The sequence below is a fragment of the Beta vulgaris genome, chromosome 5 (assembly GCF_026745355.1).
Source record: "Beta vulgaris subsp. vulgaris cultivar EL10 chromosome 5, EL10.2, whole genome shotgun sequence".
Lineage (NCBI taxonomy): Eukaryota > Viridiplantae > Streptophyta > Magnoliopsida > Caryophyllales > Amaranthaceae > Beta > Beta vulgaris.
In genome coordinates this window covers 66,660,003-66,680,668 of record NC_079206.1, presented here as the reverse complement: position 1 = coordinate 66,680,668, position 20,666 = coordinate 66,660,003, and the positions used below count along the sequence as shown (strand labels likewise).

Below are 20,666 nucleotides of genomic sequence, written 5' to 3'. Positions count from 1 at the left end.
TCTTAGATCGATTATGTCTTTTGCTTTATCCAATTTTGTCATTTCGGCTAAGTTGAGAATTGAAAATTTTACTTCAATAAGCTTAAAACCGAAAAAACCATTTTGTTAATATATTGTACTACTATATTGAATTTTTAACCGCATGAAAAATCAAAAGCAAATAATAATAAAAAAGTGTACAATAAAGCAGGTATAAAGCCAATCCACCAAATAAAGCCTTTATCTATATTCTCTGTGCTGAAGAAAAATATGCTAAAGATATGCCAATAATTTATAAAGCATGAACTTGGCCTTTTCTTATTAGAGGACTTAGAATATGCCATTAATAATAATAATAAAAAAAAGGTAGAGTAGTATTTTTTTATAAAAAAAAAACCCACGAGAAGAATATGACAAAGTTAACTTTAATGCCATTTCTTTATATAGTGGTTGCAGTAAATAATTTTCAACAGCAAATTTGTCAATGGACCTTATCATTGATTCATTATCATTTTCTTGAAAAGAAACAAAAGAGTCCTTTATTTGCTTTTTTCCAATTATGCTAAGATTTTCAACTTTCTTTTTTCACTGTTTTCTTCTATTTTTTGGACCATTTTTGGATTACATGGTTACAAACTTGCACTTCCTAAAGATGCTACTACATGAAAAACCTGACTTCCTAGATATTGTGATTTTCTATGTTCAATCTGACTTCCCAACATGACCACTTAATGCTAATTTATGAGACGAATTGCAAGGTTACAAATATTAGAACCACCAAAATCCAAATCAACAATGTTACTCATAATTTTCGTACTACCTCCGTCCCAATTTATTTGCTACAAGCACTTTCTCACAAAGACCAAGGAGGGAGTGGGGACCATTGACATAAATGGAATTAACAAAAAAGCAAATAGGTAAATTGTGGGACCTATGTATTATATATGGAAACATTTACAAAATCAAGAAGGGAGTGATGACAAATTTATAAATAAAGTGTGGGACCTATGTACTATATATGGAAATATTTGCAAATGTAGCAAATAAATTGAAACACCCCTAAATGGCAAAATGTAGCAAATAAATTGGGACGGAGGGAGTAAAAGATATGAAAGTACAAGTGTACAACCTATGTTTCTTTTAAATTATACAGTTTGATTTTCACAATTGCGAACAAAAAAACTTTAACCATTAATATTTTTAATTACAAACGGGTGAAAATAATAAGAAAATGATTTTTGGCAAATATATGTTGAGTTAAATCTAACAAGTTTCTATCATCCTAGACATAACTATATTACTGATGTCATAATATACAATATGTAAAATTAAAGGAAGTAGAGATTCTAATACTTACCACTAACTAAAAAATAAAGAAACCAAGACCTATATTACGGTACAAGCAACACATTACCCTTTTTATCTTTCACAATAAATTGATTGAACAAAGGAAAAACAAAAAAAAAGCATTTGACATTTATTTTGGAAAAATTATTTTTAATAAGTCAATATTTAACTGATCTTCTCAAAATAAGTCAATATTTTGATTATCTTAGAACAAGTCAACTTTATATCTATTTATGCTATAAACGAGTTAATGATGTTAAAATTATGATACGTTAACTTATTCATACTTAATCGAAAGGTTGACTTATTTTTAAAAAAACGCAGAAAGGTTAACTTATTAAAAATAATAATTCATTTTATGGACCAATTAGAATTTTCCGTAAGAACTACAAGATGGTTTTCATTGCGTAGATGTTCATCAATTCCGATGTCGTCCAGCGGTTAGGATATCTGGCTTTCACCCAGGAGACCCGGGTTCGATTCCCGGCATCGGAACTTTTTTTTTATTTTCTCTCTCCACATTTCTTCTTCCCCAAATTCATAACTCTCCTTAAACCCTTTTTTCTCACTGCTATTTTACCCATTTCAGTATTTCACAGAATCTTTCATTTTTTTTTTCTGGGATTTTTCAAGGAGAGAGAATTAAACCCTCCCAAAATTGAAAAACCCAATTCACAGAATCTTTAATTCTTTTCTAGGGTTTTTAAATTACCCAAATTAGTGATTAATTAACCTCAAAAAAAAGTTCAAAAGAAGAAAATTCTCTTTCCATTTTTATGAAGGAATTTTGACCTGGTATTTATTTATGTTTTACCATCTGATAAAAACAACAACACTTGTTTCTCTCTCATCCTTATACTACCCAACATCTCTTTCCCGCTCTACGCATTTCATCAAACACTTACCCTACATTGTTGTTAGCCGTTTTTCTTCTTCTTTCTGCAAAACTTCAATTCAAGGGTTAAAATTGGAAATTGAGAAAAAAAGAGACATGAAATATGTTTTAGTTACTGGTGGTGTAGTTAGTGGTCTGGGTAAAGGTGTTACTGCTAGTAGCATAGGTGTTGTTCTTAAAGCATGTGGTCTTCGTGTCACTTCAATTAAGATTGGTGAGAATTTAATTTTTTTTTTGATAATTAAGTTTGGGTATTGTTTAAGATGTTATTTTTTTGCTTAATTTGTATTGGGTATTGTTTAAGATGTTATTTTTTTGCTTAATTTGTATTTGGTGTTGTTTAAGATGTTATTTTTTTTGCTTAATTTGTATTGAGTATTGTGTAAGATGTTATTTTTTTGCTTAATTTGTATTGGGTTGTTTGCATTTTTTTGATTTTTTTTGTTTGATAATTTGTGGGTGTTGCTGAAGTTGTTATCTTCTTGTTTAATTTGTGTTGGGTTGGTTGAATTTTTGGTTTTTTGTTGAATTATTTGTGGGTATTGCTAAAGATGTCATTTTTTTTCAAATTTGTGTTGGGTTGATTGCATTTTTTCTTTGTTTATAATTTTTTTTTTGTATTGCTGAAGATGTCATTTTTTTGTTTAATTTGTTTCTGGTTGATTCCATTTTTGTTTTTGTTTAATAATTTGTGGATATTGCTAAAGAGTTCATTTTTTGTTAAATTTGTATTGGGTTGGTTGCGTTTTTGATTTCTTTCTTGAATAATTTGTAGGTCTTATTGAAGATGTCATTTTAATGGTTTATTGCATTTTTAATTCATTGTTTGTGTTTCTATGGTTCCTGCTGGAATTTGTTGTTGGTTGTTATTAAAGCCAATTTGAATTTCTTTCTTTATAGGTTTAATTAACTATTTACTGATTGATGTTGTTTTCTGTTCATGTTTTTTTTTTTTCCTGATTTTTAGGTCCATTAGGATTGGATTTTGGTTCAAGTTTTCTTTTTTGGTATATCTTGAGGTTAAATTATTTTTGATATTCCAAATGTCTTGTTTTTTTCGACCATATTGTGATCATTCCATGTTTGGTTGTTGTAATATAACTATGTAAAGTTATTTGTAAATTTATATTGTCGGTTTTTAGCTTGTTGCATTTTTTTTCTCTCATTGTTAATTATGTCTCCCCCTAAAGATAAATCTCATAGTGGCAATGCTTCAGTTTGATGCCTATTTCATAAAGAAAATTATGGTTTTAAGTATAAATGTTTATTTATCTAGTTTTCTATATGGAACAGTAATTATGCAGTAACTATTTGTCTTCTGAAGTTTGTTCATAGGTTAATGTTGTGTTTTCTCTTCTTTTTTTTTTTTCATTCTATTCCCAGGTTATGCTCTAGATACCGAATTTTCTTTTCAATGTACTGATTCGCTGTTCCCCAGTTGTTTTTACCATCTTGAATGATTTTTGGTAATCATAGAAAAAAGGACTACCAAAGATTTTTTTTGCCTAAGTTACCTACTTCATTTATTCTTGATTGGAGAGTTGAACTTATCTTTCTCTAGTGTTGCTTCTCATATTGAATTGTACCTCTTCTTATAGGTGATAGTTCTTGTTAATGTTTACTTTCTTCCATTTGTTATCTTTTTACTTTGAGCAATTTAATTTTTGGGAAGATTGTTTATTGTCACAGTTTCTTTGTACTGCAGATCCTTACTTGAATACTGATGCTGGCACAATGTCTCCTTTTGAGCATGGAGAAGTGTTTGTACTTGATGATGGTGGAGAGGTTTGCTTCTGTTTCTATCTACTTAGGATTCATATCAAATTTAAGTTTACATTCATCTCTGCCATGTTCTTTTATCTGCTTATGTATTCGCTTGTGCCTACTAATGTTTTCATGTCTTCTTATGTTTGAACTTACATTTTAACTCAGTGTTTCATCTTTCACCTGAAATTCTTATACATATAAATAGCTAAGTATTATCTATTCTTGAAAGATACTTATAAATAGCTAAGTGTAATCTGCTCTTGAAAGATTTTCTAGAAGCAAAATGACATTGCTCTGTTAGCACAAGTTGTCTATCTGTTAAATTACAGGACATTGGGAACTATATTGACTTGATGCTTTTGGCTTTAGTATTTGTTATCAGGTCACTGGCATTCTAGTGTGTCTGTTTTGCTGTCTTAATTGTATGGCCTCCCATATGCATATTACCTACTGCTTGATCCATCAGTCAAATATGATAACATACTTTTTTGTTTTTACTTTAGCATTCCAGGAATGCACTTCATTCTTGTATTTAGCCTAATTTTGGTTGAAAATGTTTTCTTCTTTGAGTTCTGGATTTTGAAATTTAAATATATCCCTCGTGTATATTCATAAAGGTTGACTTGGACTTGGGTAATTACGAGCGTTTCCTTGATGTGACACTCACACGAGACAACAACATTACTACTGGGAAGATATATCAGGTGAGAAGAGATTTGTGCCAATGTCAGTCTAAGCTTGTCCGATAACTTGCTCTGATAATCAACTTCTTTACTTGATTGCAGTCTGTTCTTGAAAGGGAGCGAAAGGGCGATTACCTTGGAAAAACTGTGCAGGTAGGTGTAGGTTTTTTAGCTACGAGGTCCTAGTCTCTTGCAAATTTGTCATGCATAAAGACACTATTGTTTTCTCGTTCAGGTTGTTCCACACATAACTGATGCCATCAAAGAATCGATTCAGAGAGTTGCAAACATCCCTGTTGATGGAAGCAATGAGTCTGCTGATGTTTGTGTTATAGAGTTGGGAGGGACTGTAGGTAAAGTTGATCCCTTCCAAGTAGTCTTTTGCTACTTACTCTACTAAATTTTAGGAACTGGATGTATGAAGCTCTGAATATAACTTTTGTAGGTGACATCGAGTCAATGCCCTTCATCGAGGCACTACGGCAACTATCTTTTACAGTTGGTATGTCTGAATTATGCTATAGTTTTACATCTCCGAAGTCTGAAGTGAATCTTGTGATTGTTTCTTATTAATACAACCCATCAAATATTTGTTGTTATTTCCCTATATTCGATGAATGTTCTGTCAGTATATTAGTGTCGTAGGGGAGTTTGATTGAAGCTCTATTTAACATTTTAACTTAGTAACTATGAGGTGCCCCAACCTCCCCCCCCCCCCCCCCCCTCTCCCACCTTTTTTCTTGTTATGGTAAATTAATCTAACAATCAGTTGATTAATCGGAGTTGCAGTGGTTAATATTCTTAATAGACTTGATATTTCATGGTCCTTTTCATCAGACACACTTTTGTTCTTTTGGTAAATTCTCTACACAGGAAAAGACAATTTTTGCCTCATTCATGTGAGCCTGATTCCTGTTCTAGGTGTTGTGGGTGAGCAGGTAATTTTAAACTCCTATAATAATCTGTGTTCTTTTGGTTTGTTATTGTTTGTATTATCTTTGTTGACAAATCGAAACTTATATGTTGCTAATGTTTCGTTTTTCAATGCAGAGTCTATTTCTTTTGATGTTTATACTTGTCTGTTATGGCATCTTATGTGTTTTTATGCAGAAAACAAAGCCTACTCAACATAGTGTGCGAGAGCTGAGAGCATTAGGCTTGACTCCTCATCTGCTTGCTTGTCGATCCGCACAGGTCAATCTTTTTCTTTTCAAGCAGCCATTACAATTACAAGTCAGACTGGCCTATCAAACTTTGCAGATACTGATACTTTATCTCCTTACAACACCTTGGTTACTTGCCAAATTTTAATGTAGCCTATACTCATGATTTTTCCACTTACAAGAAATTGAGATACTAAGAAAGGCTAATAGTGTACTATTGATCTCTTTACTCTGTTATAGGTGAATGAGTGATACTTTTTGTTTATTGCAGCCTTTGCTAGAGAATACTAAGGAGAAGCTTTCACAATTTTGCCATGTTCCGGTAATTAGCTGCTAGAAATTTGGAGGTTTTTTTTACCTCTTTGGGAGGCTCCCTTTTGATTGTTGATTATGATTTCTTCCTTGACTTCCCTCTATTGACTTTCTGCAGGCAGAAAATATTCTTAATATCCATGATGTTCCAAATATATGGCATGTTCCACTTTTGTTGCGGGTGGGTTTATTATCATGTCCCTGATCTCGTGCCATTAAATAAAACATGTTCTGCTTTTACTTTCAACTGAAGAAACCTTGTCTATCTTTGGGTTTATCTTGCATGACAGTCTATCTTATTTAGTTTTGTTGTTTGTTATATATTGCATTGCAGAATCAAAATGCTCACTTGGCTATATTGAGACAGCTAACTTTACTCAAGTAAGATTTTGCTCCTGCTATGTTGGTTGCTTCCCTTAAAGCTCAACCTTCCATGAAACTCTAAGGGCTTAGCACTACTCAAAAACATAGAATCTGTCATGTATTACATTCTGTCCTGTGTCATCTGTCATAAAGCCTTCTTGGTTCTACCTAAGAATGCAATATAAAAAATTAAATATTTTGTAGACTTTTTTCGGGCTAACTAGGTTGATTATATTGCAGTGTTGCGGCTCCTCCCAACTTGCATGAATGGACGAACCGTGCAGAAACATATGATAATATTACCAACTCTGTAAGAATTTTAGTACTTCATCTTCTCGCTGATGGGGTTTGTCCTGATTTGTACTTACTGATATTTGGTGGTGGCAGGTTAGGATTGCTATGGTTGGAAAGTATGTTGGTTTTACAGATTCTTATCTGTCTGTAATAAAAGTGAGTTGATTTCCACGGCTTCGATACTAATGCTGCCAATGTTGCTTCTTGAACGTTCATATTTGAATATTTTAATCATTAATGTGCAATACTTTAAGACAAACTGTAGTACCTATCTCTAGAATTCGTTGTCATAACAATTAATTTCGATTGGAGGGAGTTCTGTGAAAGGATGAGAAGCACTTGGATAATGATATCATCTGTTATTATTAGACCATGAAAGAGTGCTAAAATTATGATTCTTGAGTGGTCATGTTGCTGCCTGGTAATCTGGTATCATCTTTATCTTGTCTATCTTTCTATTTCTGAGGTCTGAAATCCCTCTAGGGGATTTCATACATGAATGAATGGAAAGTGGAAATCCCTCAACTAAATATGGTGGCTGGATGTATGGTCTTTTACTTGCTCCCCTAATTGCAGAAAAGGTGCTCCTTTTTGTATCTTGCATTTAGAAACAATGCTAGCTTGCGACAAGTAAAAAATGAGAAACGAAAGTTTTCTTAGTGAGACATTTGAATTTTTTCTATTATCACCGAAGCTGAAAATCTATATTAATTTTTTAATGACCCAAGCCTCATATCATGCCCATCATGGCCTCATTTTATGACATCTTTTACCTCTTGCCCAATTTTTTTGTTAGTATATTTTTATTCCTTACATATTGAAATCTATTAGGAATTGTATATACTTGATAAAATATAATATTTTTATACATACATTCTCTCCTTTTACCTCTTTTTTTCTTTGGAAGTACAATATTGACATCGAATACGAGCATCATGCGGGTCAAATGGCTAGGTTTTTTTATGACTTGACAACTACGTTGTAATGGATAAATTGATGATTCTGATAATAATCTTTCTTGATATGATGGTGATCTCTTGCATAGGCACTTCTGCATGCTTGCATTGCTTGCTCTACAAAGCCAGCAATTGACTGGATTGCAGCTTCAGACCTTGAAGATGAAAGCGCCAAATCGGTATATATCCCCTATATCTAGAGTTCTAATCTCATTTTCTGTTATATTGCCTCAGAAGGTTGTTGCAAATGTTTTTATGCAAATAGATTTCTTGCTTTGTTTCTGAAGAAGAGAATTTGACAGTATTCTTTTTCTTTGCAGACGCCAGAAGCCCATGCTTCGGCATGGCAGACTCTAAAGGTATGGCTTTGTTCTTGTATTCTTTTCAGTTTTTTCTTTGCTTCTAAGGTTGTACGCTAAAAACACGAGTTCTTTTGTTTCCTCACAAAAGCATCCATTTAACTTCGAGCACAAGCATTGTCTGTTTTGGGTGCTATAGAAAAAGTTCGGTGATTTACTATTGTGCTCTTCTTATGCATCCGTAAGTCCTCAAAAATAAATTCTGAGAAATGTTAATTCTTTTTCTCCTTTCTCTCACTGTTCAGTGATTTTCTGTTACACAGCAGAACTATGCTCATCTGAGCATGCTTGTGTCTTTGCATTTATTTTTGTTTTTCAAGTTTGCTTTTCTTGTTCGGCTCCAATAGATAATGGTTATCTTTATAGCTTGTATTAATTACAATATGGCAGTCTATATGTCAAAACTCAAAAGATCCCCTGCAAGAATAGAATTTCTGGAAAGACCACGCAAAACTGTCTTCCTGGTGAATTTCTGAGTATATGTAAATGATTTATCTCTATTCTCTACAGAATGCTTCATGTGTGCTGGTCCCTGGTGGGTTTGGTGATCGTGGAGTCGGAGGAATGATATTAGCTGCAAAGTATGCCAGAGAGAATAATGTTCCATATTTGGGAATTTGCTTGGGCATGCAGATTTCTGTCATAGAATTTGCTAGATCTGTAAGTAATTTAAACCTGAAGCAACTACTCTTCCTGTTTCTTGAGATTGGTGAATTATTATTTGCGGTTGTTTGTTTAATGCCATAGGTTTTGGGTTGGGAAAATGCTAATAGTGAAGAGTTTGATGCGGAGGCTACAAGTCTTGTGATTAAATTTATGCCAGAGGTATGCTATGACAGTATTTGGTTTCGAGTGTTCGAAGAAAGGAATGATTATTTTGGTAATTATCAATTATTTGTGCACTCAGGGATCTAGAACGCATATGGGAAATACAATGAGATTAGGTTCTCGGAAGACATTGTTCCAGACCCCTAATTGTGTGACCTCGAAGTTGTAAGTTTGACATCACTTTTCTTATAAGAACGCAGAAATGATTTGCTCCTTCTTGATACCTAATAATAATTCATCCCTTTTTTTGATATGTATGTGAGTCTATGAACTTAGTTCTTTGCTCATATTAAATGAGTTGATTTTCTCGAATGACATATTTTTTTTCTTCCATTGATTTCTTCGGTTTCCAATTGGTTAGGTATCATAATTCGAGGTTTGTGGATGAACGTCACCGCCACAGATACGAGGTTCATTTTCCTGATACTTGGTTTTTCGTGCTAATCATTTTAGGTATACAAATTAATGGTACTAATTTGAAATTCGTGCTGCAGGTAAACCCAAATCTAGTTAGTGCTTTAGAAGAAGGTGGCTTAAAATTTGTGGGGAGGGATGAAAGTGGAGAAAGAATGGAGGTAAATTGTGCTCCCACTTTACTAAGTAACTATCTGATTATTGTAGCATAAATGAGGAATAAAGTGTGTTCTCGGTGTTTTTTTTTCATTGAACATCTTTAATATGTTTTTTCTTTTTGTGTCTCCTTTCTTGCGCAGATCTTAGAACTGCCTGGTCATCCTTATTATGTTGGGGTCCAATTTCATCCAGAATTCAAATCAAGGCCTGGGAGAGCTTCTGCTCCATTCCTTGGTAAATCTCCCCCCCCCCCCCCAAAGAAAAAATAAACGCGACGTAATAAAATAAAAAATACATGTATCAGAAATTAACAAAGAAGGAAAATCTACCATATTAAGCATGTTTAACTATTCCTTGGAGTCAAGTTTGGCATTGGAAATGCAATATTTTTCATTTTAGGGAAATGAGGGGTGTTTGAGTGCAAAGACTGCACCAGCAAGCAGGAGAACTTGACACTTTGTTTGGATGGCAATAATGGAGGGAAAGGCAGGGAAGGGATTGAAAGAATGGAAAGGAAGAGTGATATTGCATTATTCTTCCGACATTGGAAGGATTTGTTTATCAAGAGGGAAAAGGAAAGCATCCTTTCAATACCCTTCTTTTCTCCCATGTTATATCCGATTGATAGAAAAGGAATCACGCCTGTTACTCTAGTCGAGGTAGACTTCACCCTCAATAGTTGGAGACTGGAGAATTATTCAGAATAAACAAGTGAGAAGTGCACTAGATTTATGGATTCAAAGAGATCGGATAATGCTCATATGGATACCATGATTGCTTCATTAAAAATCCTGTATACCATCATAAATATATGATATAATGTAGCAACAAAAAAGAAAGGATGGTGAATGCTCAAGCTAATGAGGCTTGGGCTACATGGTATTTAAACATCTTCCGCAGAATACTGAAACGATCTTGATTTTTTGGCTACGGGGAGATTGTAATTTTGACCAATCCTTTTGCTATTATAGGTCTTATATTGGCAGCAACCAAGCAATTGGAAGGTTATCTAAAGACGAATCAAAACGGTAGCTAGCATGCAAATCTAGATCGATTTCTCTTATACGTTTTCATTGTTATATTGGTAAGCATATCTTTAAGAAGGCATTCTCTGGTTTTCCCCTGAAATTGAGGAACGAACTAATGCAAGCGTTGGACTTTTTTTGTCACAGGGAATAGGCGTAGCATAAGTATAGTGGTTTCTGCCTGATTTTTGTGCCAATCCAATTCAAAAGGTGTGTTCGTAGCTCTTGCCGCACACATTTATTTTTGAAAATGTCAGGCTCGAAACTCGCTCATTTCTTTTTATGCTCATTAGGAAGTTTTGGATAGTGAATATTGGTTGGTGTTGGTTATAGCAGCTCTGGAATAACCACTCCATTGGGCTCCAGATAGTTTACTACATTGTTCAAATCACCTTCATATTCGTTTAAATTTTTGTTTTTTGATTGGAATATTTAAATTAAGTTCCTTTGCACAATACTGTCTTACCTTCTTCCCATATTTTTATATTGCTGTTTAGAAATAATTGCAAAATGAAATTTGTGAAACTGGATAAAATCTATTATTATCAATAAAATTACTGTAAAACTCTCTCAATGAAGCCTCGGGTATTTACAAAACGCCGCAACGCCTCTCTTACAAAATCTCCTCAAAAAATAGAAAATCCGAATGTAATGCTGTATCTTTAGTTTTCCTTATATTACATTATGCCTTTGTTGATAGGAAATCTGTCTTTGCAGCTTCATTTGCTCATAGAACTTAGCAATAAACTCATCTGCCTTGACATCAATCCCTACTTCTTCATTAACCATTTCTTCTTCACATTCTTCGTCGCAGTCATCTTTGTAATCCTCCACATTGCTCCTTAGAAAACTCCCATACCTTACATCATCATAATCATCACCGTCGTTACCAAAATCATAATCGAAATCAGTTACCTCTGGGGTAATGCACGGAATTTTGAACCTTAACGAGCCATGTCGGCTCATCCTAAGGTGCATTATGGGTGTTTCATCAAAAGAGAGCTCACGCTCACCATACCGGATCATATCTCTAGTCTTCTTGTTATGGCCCTTTAGGTGCTTTGGCATGTGCCTTAGCTCAGCCATGAGCCGACATTTTAGTAAACTGCCCTTCCGAGCCCACAACAAGGTTACTCGAAGGAGCCGCCATGCTCGGCGTGCTGCTTCTTCACATGAACTTGTTTTCTTACCCATTTTTTTGTGCAAGAGGATACAATTACAATGGTTGGTTTGAGTATCTTAGTATACAAAAAGTGAATGAACTTTTGTGTTTGAGATGATGAAGGCATAAGGTTCATTGTCTATATATATATATGGTGCATAATTAGATAAAAGTTGTTTATTATAAGAATGTTACGCGGTGTGATTGGAGTGAGAAAAGGTCAAGAGTGGGAAAAGGGAGTAGGGACACGGCTGTAATGTGGGACCATACAGCCTCTTGTTTTAATTTCATAGTTTTTTTAGCATATGGTTTTTTTTTTTTTTGCAAGTTTATGGACCTACTACTGACGGAGAGGTGGTAACTCAGTGGAGTAATACCTCGAATTCCAGGGCATTGCCCAGGGTTTGAATCCTCATCCCAACAATATGTTGGGGCAGTTACTTCTGGGCGGTTTAGCTTTGTATCCAGTCTCTGAACTGGTGTGTCATGCAGGCTAGTACTTTTGTAAGAGTTGGTTTTCGGACCAATTATCTTTCCTAATAATAAAAAAAAAAGGAGACCTACCAAATATTATTAAGAATGAGTTGTGTAATATAAATCTTTCTTTTTCAGCTATTTTTTCAATCATACTCAACTTGCTAGGAAAGATCCTTAAAACCATGCATGAATTAATTCTCCCATTTTCTTGTTGTGGGTAAAAATACTAAAATGGTAGTATTTCGAAAATTCTCCCATGCATGAAAGATCCTTAAACAATGTCATGTGTGATATTGTTATTGTGTTTTAGTGTGTGACTGTGTTTTTAACGTTAACTTTTTACAAACTTATTAATCTGTAGTTAAATATATTAGTGGTTATATGTTATATTTTCTTAATATTACAATTTTTTTGTGGATTTTTGTAATTCTTGAATTGAAGCGGTACTAGTAATTTAAGGCAAAATATTGCTCGGTTCCTTGTTTCTTTTTTTTTATTTCAGGAAAACTTTGATTATTCCACTATTCATATAAATATCACAACTTCCTAGCTGTAAACGTTACACCATAATTTATGGTGCAACAATTCACAAACCACCGCTTCTTTTGTAAAGAAACTCAAATGACATGAAATAAATAACAAAATAATATGAGATTCACATCATTATATGTACAGTCCATGTCATTCTTGTTGAAATTTGTGTCATTACGCATGTTATACAATAAGTTATGGTGTAATATATTACATTCAAGACGCACTCTATAAATATATGTTAGACTTCCAGTTTTCTTAAAATCACGGCTTAAAAAAATACAGGAGTTTATGAGCTGGATAATAATAGGTGGAACCCCATATCATAGTGGAGCAACCTGAAATCAACATTTTGGTTGGAATTTTGTTTTGCAGCTGCTTGTGATGTTTCCTCCCCTACTTCTTTAAAATCAAACATTTTTGTCCCCTTATTTAACCAAAAAGTTCTCCAGCTTTTTCAAATCAATTAAAGCTAATCATTGTTTCAAGAGACTTCACATCATTATCTTTACTAATATATTAAAAGGCGTGTGTAAACCAAAAAGGTGCCACGTGGCGCTCTCTCTTAGGGAGTTTTAGTTCATGTAATCCATGTACAATAAAAAAATTAGAAATTGCATAGTATAGGTTTTGATCCCGTGACCTCAAGTTCATGAACTAAAATTTTAACCACTAGACCAAGTTGTATTTAGTGGTATCATATTAAAGTATAATATTAATAAATGATATTTTTCTTACCCGGGGCATAGCCCGGGCCTAATAACTAGTTAACATCTTATTCTTAGAAAACCAAAGAGAAGAGTTTTTTTTTGACATCGAGAAAAAGAGATGAGTTATGATGGGTTTTTTAATTAATAATATAAATTATCCTACTGAATCGGGATCTTGCATAGGTTAACCCGGTATGAGACAGATGGACAGTAGGATAGACGCTATTAGAGTAGGGGGGTGGTAGGGAAATTCCTACCTTATATAATAGGGATATATTGATACTTTATGTGAATAAAATATTTGTTCATGATAGAATGTGAAGAAAATTACGGGATGGTTGAAAATGGAAATTGCAGAGAAAGTTAAGGAAACCAATAACATGCATGTTATGTCAAGTTTGGAGACTTCCCTCTTTCTATCATAATTTTACATTAGACAAGTAATTTCGGAAGAATATGCAACATTATACATGTAAAGCTAGAATCCATTGGGCTTGTTGTGAAAAAAGAAAATTTGACAATTTCAATTCCATAATAAAAGTTTCACTCACTTGCCAAACATGATGATGGATTTTACATTTTGAATTTCTATCATTTACTAAACATGTAACAATAGGTAGAACTAGAAGTGAGTAAAGGAAGAAAATATATGTGAATGATCAGCCAATATGCTCTTCATTTTCAGAAATTATTAGAATAGGCGGTACAAACTCAAGCCTATATTTTCCTAGTCTATTCCATCTCACTCTGATCCAACACTATTCCCAAGCATCTTACTCTGATCCAACACTATCCCTAAACATCTCATACCAACCAGTGCTCTCTTCTCTTCTCGTTTCTTTATTTCCTTGTGAATCTCGAACTATAACAGACAATTTTAAAAATAACCTAGCAGTTGTACCGAATTGATTAAAGAATGTGATTGTTGAACAGATTAAATTAATCATTAAATGGCTTAAATTAGTCACTATATTCAGGAGGTGGTCTCCTCATTCTCTTCTTAATATTGGGTTTTGACTGCTGCCTAATTTTAAATTTAAATAGACAGTCTCTTACAAAATCAACTCATTGATTTATTTATGCAATCATTTGGTTAGAATTTTTGATACAATAATTGTTGTTGTATCATTTACCAAACATCATATTTGAACTTGATTTATAGATTTCATATTTCCTATCTATATTCATTAAATCCAAATGAAAATTCTTGTATCTAAACTCTAACTTAAGGAGATCTAGTTTAGTCCTTAGGAAGAAAACTAACATGGGTTGTTGTCAGATGTCGTACAATTTAATGTGATGGCGTTTTTAGTCGCAGCTAAGAATTGACTAAACCGCAAACACGGAATGTACTTGTTTAAGTTTTGGTTAACTAATTGTTTGACTTAATAGTTAAGATTATAAATTCAATGATTTTTGTCTATGTTTCAAAAACGTACATAGTACCCTTCATCCCCTAAATCAATGATTAGGGCATTTTTTTTGGTTATTAGAAGCTTTGGGTCCACAGAAGGATGCTAAGAAACTTCAATGTCGATACATGAACACACCATACTCTAATTCCATTATTAGTTCGTCTTTTGTTAGATGATTTGATGATTTGATTAAACGTCTTTCGTCTATACACTAATTTTTACTCTTTTATCTTGACTTACGAGTAGAGGGAGAGGTGGTACCTCAGTGGAGTACCATCCCGAATTTCAGGGTAATGTCCAGGGTTCGAATCCTCATCCCAACAATATGTTGGGCATTTAGTTTGGGTTGTTTAGCCTTGTTTCCAATTTTTGAGCTGATGTACCCGGTAAGCTAGTAGTCTAGCAGGGGTTGGTCTTTAAATCAATTATCTTTCCTAATTAAAAAAAAAAAATCTTCACTTACGTGTAATTTTCTATAACCACCTCTTCAATCTTTACTTGTTATATCTTACTAAGATTTTCGGAGATACATATAGAGAGATTAGAGGACCACGACTTTATTACTAGGTAACAAAAAAGGGTAAAATAGGTAGAAATATATAAGTAATGACAAAAAAGATAAAGTAAGTAAAAATAATATGGGTACCAATAATTTTGAGAAACTTTCTCTGTTTTTATAAAGCGTAAATGCCTTATATTTTGAAACAGAGGAAGTAGCAATTATTGTCTCAAAGTCAAGCTAAAGGTACTTTAAGGATCAAGTTTAGGGTACCAATAATTTTGAGAAACTTTCTCGGTTTTTGAAATGAAAGTGATCTGTACCTTATTTAAAAAATCATATATAAAATTTATGTTTCAAAAGAAATAAATCGATGTGCTTGCAACATTATTAGAATCTGAACTTCTATACCCCTCAAAAAAAAAAAAAAAAGAATCTGAACTTCTATACATCGTCCATAAAGTACTTAAAATCGCCCAAATTTATATATGAATGGACTTTTATGCCCTTGTTAATTTTTTACCAATCTTATCTTACTTCAGCATTTTACATTTTACTTTACTTTATCATTTGAATTTTTTTACTGCATTTCAAATTTACTCCAACTCTCAAATTAAATTATTATTGTCCTTTGGAGTTTTAGTGTGTTAATTTATCATTTTTACCTTAATGGTAGAAAAATTAACAAAATTATAATTTTCATCTATCTGGGACCCTTAACCTTAAATGTTAAAAGATTATTTTTTTGGATTTATTTTTCAGTTTAGTTTACTTTAATTAATTTCAATTTAGTTTACTTTAATTAATTTCAGTTCAATTTAGTTTCTCTCCGTCTAAAGGAACGGGACTTTTGACTCTCTCAAAGTCTGTGGGCATCTTTTTTTTATTTCTGTTAGGGAGATTGGGCCACTGTTAGGGAGAATGGGCCATCAACATCAAATGATGAAGCTATAGTCTTTCCTTAAACGGGCAATAAGGAGAAAACATGCAACAAATTGGGCTTGATGTTACATTCAACGATTCATTAAACATTGCAATTTGCAAACTTGTGAATACACCAAGGAAATGAAAAACAAATGTGCATTCCATGTTTTCGGCCTGAAATCTTCTAATGGTACATGTGAATCAACCTTTCATACTCTAAAATATGCAATTAACAAGTTGGCAATCAATATACAACTCGACTACTTGAAGAAAACGATATTGTTGTATTCTACTTCCCTCGTTCGGAAAATAATGGTCATATTACATAGGTTACGCTACATGTCAATGCAACCTTCTTATAAACTAATAAAATAAAATTTGATTGATCGTTAATGGTTAATAGATTGTGCCATGTAAAATATACACAGATAAGACAAAAAAAAATATGATTTGATAATACTTCATAATTTGTTATGAACTAGAATTATTTTCTAACAAAGTAATTACTACATTCTTGTCCCGAAACAAGGTGGGTAAATAATGTGATATGTAATAAGACCTTCATAATTGTACTTCATAATTTGTTATGAACTAGTATTATATTTGTTGCTAACCTAGGGTCCGGTAAAGGAAAACTTCTGTAGAGAATAGGGAATAAGTAAGGTGATGTGGAAATTCTCGATCTCATATTGCCAAGCAGCGACCAAATAGGAAATGTAGCCCTCGCTATATATATAATAATAATAATACAAAGACCTTATTCAGTTATTCTAGTAGAAAGCCCATACTGTTCTTTACACAAATATACTCTAATACCTCCGACCCCATTAACAAACAAACACTTCTAGCAAATTCCATAAATTTAATTATGAAATTTATCTTACTATTCCTACATAGTGTGATATGTAATATATGTTCTCCATGAAAGTGCCAACGTTTATACTTCTAGTAGTTTATTCATGGAATTTGCCAAGGAATTATTCATGGAACTTGATTATTCATGAATTATATACTCTCTCTTGGCAAATACTTGTAACAAACTATCAATTTTTATAATCAAATTAACAAATTCCATGAATTATCCCAAATTCCCAACTGTGATATGTAAGATTACTAAGATATGCAAGATCTTCGAAAAAACATATTCGTAGTTGCCAAAGACTATGCGTGGTTGCACCTTGCAAGTAAACGTCGTAATTTATGGGAGGACTTGCATGATGGTGTGGGACCCATCACTAATACCGCAGAATTTAGGTATGGCTTACAGTTGCAAATTTGATTATATATTTATTCATCAACAAAAAAAATGGACGTGATATATTGTTAAGTTGTAAGGGTACAGGTTTCATGGTTGCATGTTTTGAGGTCATTTCTTATATGAATTTATAGTAGATCACTAAATCATAATAGAAGTATCATAATATATTAATATCACGTAACTCAAAATATAACTGTCAACTGACTTTATAGAAAATTTGGTGTGGATGTCACGTATTTTCTTTGTTTCGTTTTAAATGCAATAAAGGATATTATTTGTGAGATATAAAATATTTTTTTGTTACATTTAAAACGAAACAGAAGAAGTATTACTTTTGACGGTAGTAGTATTTGGGAGTAGAGTACTCTTATTAAATTTGTTTTTGATGTTAATTAGAGATTAATTACTATTATCCCTTCATACTTTATTAGTTTACTCGTTTTGATTATTCACATTTATTGATGTAAAAGTTTGAGTAATAATATCTCTAATTATATGTTTGTAAAAATTATGAAAATTTGATATACTGAAACTACATATTGAGACGATTCAACGGTATCCAACATGATTATATTTTTCCTGATATGTAAATCACAAATGATGATCAAAGTAATAAAAATGAATAGTGTTATAAGTCAAAGTAGGCAAACTAATAAAGAACGAAAGGAGTACATCATTGTCATTGATCAATCTTAATTAATAATATAAAGTATATACCTTGGAGTTAAGCCATGCACAAATAAATTTTCCTAGGGTTTGTTAATTGTTACAACTTATATGATATATCAATTATGTGGCATGTCACACGCAACGTATGTACATACAAATAATGTATAACAAAGATATTGTGTATAATCTCTTCTAAGCAATTATAAAAGTTTTAAAACAAGAAGTTCTAATAGTACGATACCACTTTTTATTTACGCCCTTTTTAAAGTTACCTTTTTATCTTAAATAGTAAGATAAAACGATCTTTTATAGACTAACTCAATAATTTATTTATTTTTAAGAGACAACCTTTTATTTGTTTCTCCTATTTTCATCGCCTACCTCTAATTAATTTCAGAAATTAAGGCTTCATAAAGTTAGAAGAGAAATGATGTTTGTGTCCTGTTATTCCTATATATGCGGGAAATTGTCTATAACTAATTTTAGCTGTCAAATGTCAACTTATTTTAATTAGCATGAACCCACAATTTTAGAAAAATAATAATAATTCTATATGATATTCTATTGTACTTTTCTTAAAGCTCCTTACTCCTCCATAATTTAATCTATACATATATTTGTTATCATGCCCTTCAATTTCTAAGCAACCACAATTTTCATTTTTGAGTTTGAGACACTATATATAAAATCGCCAATTCAAGCATTCCTCTCAACAAATTGTTTCAATTCCAAGACAATTAGTCTCCTAATAGATTATTCAATTTTCCTCTCGCCCTGCTTTCTGCAGGGGAGAGGAGAAATAGAAAAAACTCCAAAAAAAAAAAAAAATTAAGAAAACAAATAGCCCTTTAAATCGAATACTCAATCAAAGAGGGATCATATTGCTTGAATTGCTTGATCATATTCATACACAATTTCGTTATGAATGAGTCTACCAAACAACATGACGTTGTTGGTTATCAAAAAAGCATCAACAATGCAAACAATCATCACAAAAAACCTCCTACCTCCAAAGACAAGAAAAAGACGTTCAAAGGGGGTCCTATGAATATTATCAAGGTAGCATTATATATGTTGCGGAAGAAGGGCGATAAATCTTCTAAAAAGTTGTCGCCCTCCTTCCCAACTACTGCCACCAACGTTACTCTGACTAATTTAGTGGGGGCATTTCGACCCTTTCACCTTCAGAGGGACGTTGGTGACATGTCCCCTCCAGCACCTCCGCCACATAATTTTCTAGAATCGCATGTGGCGGAGGTGGTGGTGCCGCCTGAGGAAACTTCCCCGGCCTATAATCCCAAGTATGCCGCCTCCACGTGCTCATCTTCCTCCGGTGGAGCAATGAGTAGGTATGACTCAGCTCAGAGTTTGTATGATCTTGATGACCATGATGATGGTGATGATCATGAGGAGGGTATGATGGATGATGGAGATGCTTATTATGATGGTCTTGAAGGGGATGAGATGATTGATGCTAAGGCTGACATGTTCATTGCTAAGTTTTACCAGCAAATGAGGCTTCAACACTTGAATTGACCCATCTCTATATATGAAACACTGGGAGCATGAATTCATGATCGTGCATCATGCATCATGTATCATGCATGATGCATGCTATTGATCATATCTTGTGATTTCGTTCGATTTTTCTTGAGGAACATTGAGTAATAAGATCAATTGAATGTGCTTTTGATTGAATGAAAGAAAAAAACAGAGAATAGATGTGCTAGTACAATAAAAATTCATGTCATGATCACATGCATGCATGCATTTGATCATCAGCAAGCAAATTTTTATTTTAGAATTATGGTCACAAGCATTCAATGCATTAATTTGGTTTTCATCACTACAGTTATACGTTTTCAGTTTCCATTTTTACTTCCATCTTATAATATATCCAGGGAAATGTTGATACTTTGACTATTTATATTTACTTCCTGCATCTTTTGTAAAAAAGCAAAACTATCAACTTTAATCAATTTTTTTTTTCTTTCTCTGATAATTAAAGATATAGTTTTGTACGGTCTTGATAGATTCGTCTTATTTGTAGATTTATAATATCACATTTTCATTAATAATTAGTATTTTGGTCCGAACGATACCTCGAGTCAGTTACAGATAAACAAATATTTTATTATTCTTAAATTCCATAATTTATTTTGCAATTTTTGTAGTTTTTTTCCATTAAGAAATTGAAAATTTTACATCATGACATGATAAGTACAAAAATCTAAAAGGTTTAAGTTTGAAAATAATATCTTAAAAGGAATTATGGTAAGGGAATATGACATCAATAGTCTCTTGTTAGTTACGTCATAATAAGAGTGGTAGAGATGTATGTACTTTTGTAACTCTTTCTAGTCAAGTATATTTATTTCAACATTAGACAATAAAGTTAAAGTGTATTGATTGTTAACCTCTTACTTTTCATTTCAAATATCACTTGTTCGAGATCTTGCAATAATTACACAAATTTT

At 32.7% G+C, this 20,666-nt stretch overlaps 3 protein-coding genes and 1 non-coding gene across 4 annotated transcripts; 3 read left to right on the top strand and 1 right to left on the bottom strand.

Moving 5' to 3' along the window:
- The first annotated feature begins 1,749 nt into the window (after positions 1 to 1,749).
- TRNAE-UUC (transfer RNA glutamic acid (anticodon UUC)) lies at positions 1,750 to 1,821 on the top strand. The gene has a single exon. It is a non-coding gene; the product is annotated as a tRNA-Glu (tRNA).
- Positions 1,822 to 1,823: 2 nt separating this feature from the next.
- Positions 1,824 to 10,999, top strand: LOC104894737 (uncharacterized). Its single transcript, XM_010681043.4, has 23 exons — positions 1,824 to 2,435; positions 3,927 to 4,006; positions 4,606 to 4,692; positions 4,774 to 4,824; positions 4,907 to 5,024; positions 5,117 to 5,173; positions 5,545 to 5,609; positions 5,782 to 5,865; positions 6,106 to 6,156; positions 6,265 to 6,327; positions 6,481 to 6,527; positions 6,750 to 6,819; positions 6,897 to 6,959; positions 7,849 to 7,938; positions 8,080 to 8,118; positions 8,629 to 8,778; positions 8,866 to 8,943; positions 9,026 to 9,111; positions 9,308 to 9,356; positions 9,441 to 9,521; positions 9,660 to 9,753; positions 10,491 to 10,603; positions 10,692 to 10,999. The coding sequence occupies exons 1-22, from the start codon at positions 2,132 to 2,134 to the stop codon at positions 10,553 to 10,555; spliced, it is 1,872 nt and encodes a 623-aa protein (XP_010679345.2). The 5' UTR covers positions 1,824 to 2,131; the 3' UTR covers positions 10,556 to 10,603; positions 10,692 to 10,999.
- A 61-nt stretch (positions 11,000 to 11,060) lies between these two features.
- On the bottom strand, positions 11,061 to 11,823 carry LOC104894736 (hypothetical protein). Its single transcript, XM_010681042.4, has one exon. It carries the CDS (start codon positions 11,736 to 11,738, stop codon positions 11,217 to 11,219), a length of 522 nt encoding a protein of 173 aa, XP_010679344.2. The 5' UTR covers positions 11,739 to 11,823; the 3' UTR covers positions 11,061 to 11,216.
- Positions 11,824 to 18,534: 6,711 nt separating this feature from the next.
- On the top strand, positions 18,535 to 20,035 carry LOC104894735 (hypothetical protein). The gene has a single exon (XM_010681041.4). It carries the CDS (start codon positions 19,111 to 19,113, stop codon positions 19,723 to 19,725), a length of 615 nt encoding a protein of 204 aa, XP_010679343.2. The 5' UTR covers positions 18,535 to 19,110; the 3' UTR covers positions 19,726 to 20,035.
- The last annotated feature ends 631 nt before the right edge of the window (positions 20,036 to 20,666 follow it).